This window comes from Limulus polyphemus, unplaced genomic scaffold (genome assembly GCF_000517525.1).
Source record: "Limulus polyphemus unplaced genomic scaffold, Limulus_polyphemus-2.1.2 Scaffold1987, whole genome shotgun sequence".
Lineage (NCBI taxonomy): Eukaryota > Metazoa > Arthropoda > Merostomata > Xiphosura > Limulidae > Limulus > Limulus polyphemus.
In genome coordinates this window covers 16,305-27,028 of record NW_013667597.1, presented here as the reverse complement: position 1 = coordinate 27,028, position 10,724 = coordinate 16,305, and the positions used below count along the sequence as shown (strand labels likewise).

Sequence of the window (10,724 nt, the reverse complement as noted above, 5' to 3'; positions counted from 1 at the left end):
GTCACTATCAAATACCACTTCTTTTAAAGCTTATTCAAAGACATCTCTTATCAAAGTCTAGTAACACTGGCAATCAAAAAGGAGTTGTTTGTCACTAGTGGAAACTGTGACTCCCAACTGCTGGCAACAGATCAAGGGAAATGATGATTGGACAGACTCTTCAGATACAGCAGATGTCACATGATGTCTCAGTCGACCAATTAACATGAACAGTGGTCACAATTTGATTATCTTTAATCATATTATATGAAGGGTATTACAAAACTGACAACCAATTTGAAAACATTTTATATCAGACATGAACAGGAAAGAACGGTAGGAGTCATCGTTAGCTAAGACAGTTTTATTTTTCTAACAGAGCAGTTGGTCTTAGGAATGGGTTGGCAGGTGGAGGAAGTAAATGTGAATTTAAGGGAAGGCTTGATAAATATATGAATGATAAGGGCTGGCTTTGAGGGTTGTTTTTAATAGTTTTAGTTTAGTAGATTGGACAGCCTAGATGGACCAATAGGTCCCTTGTTGTCCCTAAAGATTATGATATGTTACTAAATACTGTTAGCAGTCATGATCATACAATGTTTAATTTCCATCTTGATAACAACAGCTCTTGAGCAATGATAATTTTTGTACTGTCCAAAATTGATTCAAAGGAGCATGACAGTAGTTCTGTTATTGATCTTGGCAACAGCAACTACTAGAGTCACCTTAGAGATAAATTTGAATGTTTTATATTTGACACAATAATCTACTGGCATCTCTGAATCAACTGCAGTATATACTACTTGCTGAATGGGCTAATGGATAATAAGAAACCTTCCATCCTATTACGGAGTTTATGTCGCACTAAGTTCAAGTATTTATCATGACAAAAAGGCAATCCAATCTGACTTTAGGAGAGTAGCCAGATAAAGTGGTTAATTGGTGTACTTAACAACAAATAAATAAAAGTATATAATATTAAATAAAATTCCATAAACCTTGTATTTCTGTTCAGCAGCTTCTTTTGCTTTTTTAGCATTCATTTTTTTTCTCAACATAGCTTCTTCTTCATCTCTGTTTCTCAATGCTTCCTTCACTAACTGATGCTGTGATAATATAAATGCATATATTAAAAACAATTATCAAGATCTCACGGTGTGCTATAATACCAGAATCACTGATCATTTGAAATAAAATAACCAACTATCCTGTAAAAAAAGGTGTAAGTCAAATGAAAAATGACTACATGAAACTAGAAACACACATGGTTCTCTTTCAAAAAAAAAATTACATTGAAAAATAACTACATCTAAATTTATCACAAAATGTGTGTTATTATGTTATATTTTGTTAAAGTTTACACTTTATCCTTCTACTTGTTACTTGTTTACACTTTCCATGGTCCTTTTCTTTACACTTTATTTATTTATTTTTTATTTACATGTAGACTTCCACATGTTCTTTGTTTAGATTTTACTTTTGTAGTATGTCAATATACAAATCTCATTCCCCAATAGTATATATTTAATATCAAAAGTTTTCTAAATTCTAATCTGGAACATCCCAATTCCAGACAAGTTCATGTAGCAAATTAAACTTAAAGTGTTAAATTTCTGTAGGTTGTCTGGTCAAGGAACTAATCAAATGTTTATAGAGGACCACGTTACAACTATCATATGGAGCAAAGATACTTCTGCACTCTGCTGTCTGTTATGTGATTGGTCATTTACAGAGAGCATTTGTATTTTGAACACTATGTTCAGATTCATGTTGACTTTTGATCAAACAAGATTCATTTCCAACTTGAAAGTGTTGTCTATGTTTTACTCTAATTTGATGATTGTGTACTCTTCTGATATTTGTGAATGCAGTTATCCAGTTATTATACTTTTAGATTTCTTTATTTCATAATGCAGTAGTTCACTACCATTACTATGATTAGCCATTCTTCTGTTTTTATTTCAAATAAAGTACCTTATTTTGCTCAGAATTCAACAGTGAGACTTGTCTCTTTCATTTCAACTGTAACAAATCACTAAGATATATATAAAGGCTACTGTCATCGAACGGATGTTGAAAAATTGGCCTTATCATTAAATGTTCACACAACCAACCACAAAATTAATTTTGATCAATCAAAATAATTTTCATCAAAACTATTTAGTCAATTGTTTGTTTCTTATTAAGCTCAAAGCTACACAATGGGCTATCCATGTTTTGTCCATCACAGGTATTGAAAGTTAGTATTTGGCATTATAAGCCTTCAGACTTACTGTTGAGACACTGGGGGAGGGTTATGTGTGTGAAACTAATATAGATATGTTAAAACAGAGAAAACATGCTCATACAATAACGAAACTTATAATTTTTCTATACTGAAAATGTATTTCCAATAGGTACTTCCCTCATCTCACAAGATTAGCTTTTCCCATTTTGTGCTGCCCTCTATATGCGAACTTTTTTTTATAATGCATGCCACAAGCTTTCTGCACCCCATTATTGGAATCAAAGATTCCAACATGTCTCTCATGCAAATCATCATGCGTCATCTCTCCACCAATAGGATAGCACTACTATCATGTGACTCTCTATGTGTCACTACCGAACCATCACTTCTAAGTTTGGCAGAAGATATAAGCACTGGAAGATTGTGGGGAGGAGGTTGGGAAGTGTGAGAAGAGGGAAGTACCTATTGGAAATACATTTTCAATATAGGAAAATTATAACTTCCAATACCATACTTCCCACTTCTCACAAGATTAGCTAGAATCCCACACAGAAAATGAGGAGGGATCGGTGTATGGGAAGAACAGACGTATCCTCCGAAAGTGTTCGAAGGATAATTCTGTAGGTGAGAGAAACAGATCAGATGTGGTGAAACACAAGAAAAACTACGAGATTCACATATTATCATTCCAGGTACACAAGTGAAAATACCAAATTTTAGTTATATAGAGGTATGGTGGGAATCTACACCTATCATAGGAAAATATACAAATCTGAATAAACTTTCTAATGATTTTGTTTATTGAACTCATTCATAAAAGCTAATTTTTTAAGAATATTCCTTTTCTCACAGGAATATTCCACTTTTCATATCCTTGTTAGCTTTGAATAAATAATATTTCATGGTAAAAGCTGAATTTAAAAAAATAAGAATCTTACATGAAATAAAACTATTTCAGTCAAAGCATAAAGCTAAAGCATAAGTTTAGAAAACTGTTTTATATTTGAAAATTACAATGCTAAAACCTGGCATTTGATTCTCAAAGGTGTGTAGCTTTCCACTAAGAAAATAACAATATAACTAAAAAGGGCTTAGCTATCTTTGTATATAAACTCAGTAAAATCCACAAATCACGTGCTAGTTATTCCAACATAGCAAAGATAGCCTTCAACATGTGTTATTTTTAACAGAATGCCACTAGCACTGGTTAATATCTAGGTTACTTTTCAAAACAATTTTAGCTTATACAACTTTAAAATTAAATGAAACATGACTTGTTTTTCTTCAAACTTTTTAGGCCATGGATCAAGCCAAGTAATTAAGTGATATAAACACTGCAAAATTTTAAGTAATAAAAAGAAAATATGCATAGAAGTCACAATATGTTGTGTGAATAATCACAAATATTTGAAAAAAAGTGTGGTGCAATAAACAACAGCACTCTGTCAGAAATTATTGCAAATATTTTATGAAGTCAAACTGTACCTTTCTTTTAACCTTCCAATATCGACGTTGAACAATCATCCTTCTGGCACATGCCTGGATCTTGACAATAGCTTTCATTTTTTTCTTCGCTTCTTGACGAACCACAACCCCACGACAACGAGCCTATGTTACAATTTTTTTACAAGTAAAACAGTGAATATATACACTATTACAAGGTTTTAATTATAAAGCTTTACATTATAATAATGCTTACTGTGCCTTATAAATAAAAAAATGAGTAACTAATTTCGAATTCTTTATAAGGTTTACATGATAAAAACATCAGGTTCTAGCATAGTTAAGGGATTGAGTACAAAGTGACTAATAAATATATGAACTTGAATACATTTTAAGATTCAAATGAAGAATTCAAATTTTTCAATGACGATGTAGATTTAGCAAATAAAATTGTGAGATAAACAACTAATCTACAGAGTTATAAGTGTAATGGAGAATTTTCAATATCAATATTAAAATAATGTTTATTTGTAACATAAAACTGTGAATATGCATAAAACACAGTGTAACAGTTAAAATATCCAATTTTAAGAATTTAATGTTCATCTAAAATAAAAAAAATTTAATAACTATATACTAGAGTACTAACTTGTAGAGCAACAATGTGTCTTCTCAAATGTTTAAAACGTGAAGTGAGTATTCTTGTACGTATTAGTGCTTGAAGCCTCTGAAACCCTGTTCTCATCTGCCAATCCATATAAAACAATGATAAATGTAAAATATATTAAAATAATCCTTTTTTAATTTTTCATATATTAAATGATTCAATATTAGTCACTTCAAATAAAAAAGGTTGCAACTGACTTTAAATAGCAGTATGAAAACAGATGAATTCAATTCAAAATATTATGTTTATTCAGCTATATGTCAAAATTTGTTAATTTCTTTTAAGATAAAAACAGAAAAAATAAAATATAAATAAAGGTACTTTTGAAGACAAGTATTCTTCAGTATGATTATTTCTGTCAAAGGTTTAATAGAATATAAAATTTACAAATATTTTTGTAGATTTTCTTGTTTAACTATAATTATTTATTAAGATCAAATGTTTTGTCCAAAAATAAGAATATGTAAAGATTTTTACTTTGAAAAATGAATCTCATCTTTAAGACACTGTAAATCAACTATGCCAAAATTAATTTTGCATAATCAGCTTGATACCTTTAATTTTTTTTTTAATAATATAAACATTAGTGAGAAAACATACCTTCTGAATAATTAGAATACATGCAAGAATATTAATGATCCATTTTAAAAGTATTTAATCTGAAGTGAGAATTATATTTATCAAATTATTCTTTCTGATTGTTAGTTGTTCAAAGGTCATGTGCATGGTCAACTCAATAATGTTCAAAAAATGTAAACAGCTGTCAATGAAACAAATCACATAAATAAAATATTCTGTTTTTTTGCTGGCATGAAAAAGTAATGACAGACAGAAATAAAAAGCATAATTATTAAAGACTTTCCTCTTTTTTTAAAACTATTTTTTATGGCATTAAAATGATCATTAAGAGCACATACGATGAGAAACTGTCGTTTAAGTATGTATCCTCTCCAGAAGCGTTGAATGACAATTGCACTTTGTCGCATTTTCAAAAATTTTCGCCGATAATACCAGCATCGGACTGTCTTCTGAATGATAAGAATCTTACGAGTCAGAACTCTATCCCTTTCTTGTTCCAGGTACAGGTCATGAGCATCCTGTTAATGATAACAAGTCAAAAAGAGTAAATAGCGAGGTGAGTTTAGCAAACCATTTAAGTTGGAATAATCACTGTTTTAAAAAATTCACAACCATTACATTTTATATTATATTGGTGTGCTATTACCATCACAGTCTTCAATATTTCACAGAATGGTTCTCATATGCAATAACAAGTTGATCTAATATCACAATGTGAGAATGATGAAGCAAATAATAAATAAACAATATATATAGTACAAGCCTTTGAAACTTCAATTTCATCATGACAACAGTAAAAAAACAATAATGTGTATTGTAAGGACACTACATATAAATGATCTTGCAAGCTTCCTTACCTTTTGCATTAAAACAAAATGTTGTTATGTATAATCAATTATTTTTCTTTTACTCTCAATGTTATCAGTCATGTGACTTTTTAAAATGATCTTTACTGATTTTGGATAGGTGTATTAACACCTTGTATTATCGTTCACATATTGGTCTCTGTGCATACTAAGTAAAGATATGTATCTTATGTAGCACTATGAATATAGCAGTTAATTTCTACTATATTTTCTGGCATTGTCTTTAGGGTCAATGCATCAACACATTCAATTACAATAAGGAAGTTTCTTTCTGTTTAATTTCACACAAAGCTAATCAGGGGTTATCTGCACTGGTCATCCTTAATTTTAAAGTGATACACTAGAGGAAAGGTAGCTGTTCCACACTATCAACTGCCAACTTTTGGACTACTATTTACCAACAAATAATGGAGTTGACTATCACACTATATTGTCCACATGGCTGAAAGAGCGAGCATGGCCAGCAACATGCTTCAATCCTGTGAACTGCAGATTGCAAATAGAGTGCATTAACCATCACATTAGAGGAGTAGAGTTATATTTAATGCATGGTAACTTAACACATTTCTTTAATGAGTTGTCATTAAAAGAATGTTTACATAATATATAGCTAATATGAATAAATAAGATTATGTGCATATTTAGATATATTCGCCTACAGATTATGCTGGGTACTTAAGTGATGTAATTGAAAATCAGTGTTATGAGGACTATGTAACAATAACAATGTTGAAAGGATGCAGCATATTCTGAACATTAGGAAGCTAAAGGTCCATTAGATTTTAAAACAAAATATAGCAACAATTAATAATTTTACATTTTGAAGCAGACAAATCATCACTCCTAATCTCAGGGTTCTACTCAGCAACAAGAATTAAAAGCTTTAAACAATGAACAAAGAATATGGATAAGAAGTTTAAGGAATAAATTGAAACAAATTGATATATTTTGATAGATTAATATTAACTTTTGAACAGAGCAAGCTGCTTACATTGAGCACAATTAAAAATCAAAATAGTTATGATTATATCTAATTAAATATATTTTTCTTATGTTCCAATTTTGTCTTAAAAAGACTATGACTGTTAATCTGCTTGGAATGGTGACTGTTAAAACAAGATTTATTCAGCTGCAGCTCTTTTAATTGGCCACAATAGGGTGCTCTTGTAATGTATCATCTATATTTTTTGCAGTATTTTATTGATAAGAATTAATTATATGAAACTTAACTCCGAAATTGTTTTTTACTAGTCTGTTTTGCTGTTTTCACACTGAAGCGTTTTGTTCAAAAGATAAATGCTTCAATAAATGTGAAATTATTTGATTGGTTGATTGATCCCCCAACTTATACAATCAACATTTATCATGCACAGACAATTTTTAAATAATCATTAACCATATCTTAACCATATTTGAAAAAAAAGCCTTATATATACCCTTTTATGTTTGATCCTGCTCAATTATTTATGAAAGTTTCTAACCTTTAAAAAGACTTTTGTCTTTCCAAGTTGAAAGTCTGTTTTTCCAAGTACTCCTGCACAAATTTTTGCAGAAGCTGCTTTACAGTCAATTTTATGTGATAGGCCTACTCCAGAGATCAGGAATCGATAGCGATCCACAAAGTCTCTAAAAGAATGCCGGATTGGATATCCGGCTCGTCTTATACGAATTGTTTCCATCATTCCCGAGTAACGCAGCTGCTTGCAACACAGCTCCCTGTCAAACATCTAGAAAAATAAAATTTCAAGCATTTGCTATTTTTACAAATACCTAGATTATAGGAAAACAATTCTATCTATATTATAATATTACAGTTCCTCTATCAATAATATTGTATATAAAAATTTACATTACACTTTAAATTTCTTAAATTTAATGGTTACTAAAATTTTAGATCCATAACTTTTCATAACATATAAATAAATCACTTATTTTTCTTTCACAACTATCAATATCATATTTACAACACCACCAAATTGGAAATATTGTAAAGCTTCATTAAAAATAAAAAAACAATGTACCAAAGATAAAATGTAGTAAATACTATTTTAGTTACATGAAATGGAAACTCTGATCCTGGATAATCCTTACCCTTGACTTCTTAAATTCATTTGGCTTGATACACCTCACAAAAAATGGATGACACTGGCCTAAAGCACGCATCAGTGAATCAAGAGATTTTTTGAACTGGGCCCCCAGGGTTAATGCTTTCTTTCGGGAATCTGTTCCCTTTTATAAAACAATAGTTTTAAATATTTTAGTTAATGACATAATAATAAAAATATTTTTTTGACAACTTATAAAATATTCAAGTTAATTTTTAGGTTATTTTCAATGGTTTTATAAAGCTAGACAATATTTATTAAACAAAAAAAACGTAAGTTTATTTTGTTAATCCTCAGTTTCTATTTGAATGTTTGTTTTTAGTTTATTTGGTAAGAAATACAGTGTTCAGTGTAAAATAATCCATTCTCTTTCAAATTAATGTAGCACATTGTTGATACAATTGTGAGGTTACTCTGGAAAACAAAGTAAGCAAATCTGTATTTCATTTTTTCTAAAATTTTTATCTCATTACAAATCAAGATGAAATATTTAATGAGACCCCACAAAAAAGGATTATTTTATATTATTCTTTAATTATCATCAAGTAAAAACTAAATACAGTAAGTTTCCTTTTCAATATAAAACATATGAAGTGTAAAATAATTTTATTCTATTGATTATACAAATGCATTAAAACTGTTTTATTGTGGGGCATATTTTGGGCAATCACCCATCATCAGCTTGTGCTTTATTGCATCATCTTAAAAACTAACATCCTATTAGAAATTTCACTGACTTTTCATATGTGCCTTTTAAATACATATTATCCATGGATTCCTAGACTAGCTAAAGACATTACCATTCCAATGTCTTCTGAGAAAATATTCTTAAGGAATTTGTTATTGCTGACTTGGATTAACTGTATCAAGTCTCCACTAAAGGTGTCCCGGTTTTTCTCAAGAAAGCCTGAAAATCAGAGTAATTTACAGTTTAAACTAAAACTACAGTGTACAAAACACTAGTTTTAACTGACAACTATAAAAAATAAAATAAAAGAGAATAAAACAAAAACCGTGTAAAACACATTGAAAAATGATGACATAAAGTAAGTAACAAACAAATTATTTGGTTGATAATCATACTTAGTACTTGTTGATCTTCACAGAATTTGTCTACAACCAAATAATTTTAATTACTCATGTAAGATGTTATGAGAAAGAAACATATTAAAAACAATATCCAAGCTTAAAATCTTCACATGGATTACATTCATGAATGTTACCATTATTATTATTACATTAATTTGTACTAAAACACATTTAGAGTGTCCTCTCACTTTATTTCCACTATTTATTTTAAAATGAAGTGAAGAAGAATACTGTTTCTACATAATGTCTTTGCCAACTGATATAAATTAGAGTTTCTGCAGTTAAAGAATATTTTTTACTTTAATAGGAGATAATTAACAGTTTTTAAAAACTGTCTGTGTTATTCAAAAACCTAATATTATCGTATTTACAGTTTTAGTAAAGTTTAAATTACTTTTAAAACAAAATACTTCTTTATTTAAGACAATGTAACAAAATATTTAAAAAATGATGTCCTTGTTGAAACTCACCTCTTGTGTCATAGAAAACTACACCAGCAAAGTGTCCAATTCCAAAAGATGTGTTGAGATCTGATTTTGGCTTAAGGTAAATACTGTTAGTGCCATGTGTTTTATGCACTTTGTTTAACATAGTCTGATCAGTACCCTGTAAAAAAAACAACAAAAAACATATTTATTGCATATGCATGTATGTTGATATTCTTGTTAAAAACTCTGCCCTGTCACCTGTTTGTTAATTTTGTTTTCTCTTTTTTAGACTTTCAAACAATTTTATAGTATAAATATCAGTTAAATATTGCATAAATAAGATAGGAGATTTTCACTGTAGAATTAGAACTGTTTTCATTACATATGCTATATACACAAGACTTGTTAACAGAAGTTTCATTTAATTCTTACTGGCAAAGATGAAAAAAGAAACAGGTTAACTTAAAACTCTAAATTGAAACATTTAAAAACAAAAAAAAGTTAAATTTTATTACATCTTCGTGTTGAAAAATATTATTATTACTGGACAGAAAATTTTTAGTTATGATAAAAGTTTTATCTCATGCAATACAAGTTTATTTTCTTAATGTGTGAAAATCAAAAAAGCAAACGAAGTATTAAATCTTTCATCAGCCCAGAGTTTTTATCTCCAAAATTATATTTTTTTATTCTTATGTGCAAATGGCACATACAATCGTTTACTGCTGCATTTACTTTAAAAGGTGAAAACACTCATAATAGATAAAAAACAATACAATACAAAAAAGTAGCTTGAAAAGTATAAAAGTAAATATTTTGGATATAAACAAAAAGTATAGTCTACTGAGTAACTAAGTAGTTTCCTAGTTTTCTCATATAGTATATTTAACTTTGTTTCTAATTTTACTACATTAAAGCTGTCAAAACACATTCAAAATTTCAGAAATATAATACTAATCTATCTATTTATTAGGTCGTCAATAAATTAATGTCACTATTTTTTATTAGATTAAAAAACTTGAACAACTTATACATCAAAACAAAACATTTATTAAATGAAATAGTCTTCATTCTCATTGATGATGCTTTTCCATTTTACAATCAGGTTGTTTATGCCCTGATTAAAGAAATCACTTGGCTTTGAAGCAAAAAACATGTCGATGTCCTCTTTAACACCTTCCACCAGTAAGATGGTGTTGCAGTGAACGAAAAAGATGATAATCTGATGGTGTCATATCTGGAGAATATGGTGGGTGGAAGAGAACTTCTCAACCCAACTTCATAATCTTGTGTTGCGTCAAACATTCCACATGTGGACGTGCATTGTCATGGAGAAGAAGA

At 29.3% G+C, this 10,724-nt stretch overlaps 1 protein-coding gene across 1 annotated transcript in view; it reads right to left on the bottom strand.

Annotated features, from left to right (window-relative positions):
• The window catches only part of LOC106465573 (myosin-VIIa-like), a gene marked incomplete at its 5' end in the record, with an annotated part of 80,977 nt that overhangs the window by 56,294 nt on the left and 13,959 nt on the right, over window positions 1-10,724 (bottom strand). Inside the window, 8 exons of the mRNA XM_022393495.1 lie at window positions 978-1,085; window positions 3,692-3,814; window positions 4,299-4,394; window positions 5,234-5,413; window positions 7,243-7,488; window positions 7,853-7,990; window positions 8,667-8,773; window positions 9,426-9,561. Of these exons, the coding sequence (XP_022249203.1) occupies window positions 978-1,085; window positions 3,692-3,814; window positions 4,299-4,394; window positions 5,234-5,413; window positions 7,243-7,488; window positions 7,853-7,990; window positions 8,667-8,773; window positions 9,426-9,561 (1,134 nt within the window). The remainder of the gene's footprint in view (window positions 1-977; window positions 1,086-3,691; window positions 3,815-4,298; window positions 4,395-5,233; window positions 5,414-7,242; window positions 7,489-7,852; window positions 7,991-8,666; window positions 8,774-9,425; window positions 9,562-10,724) is intronic.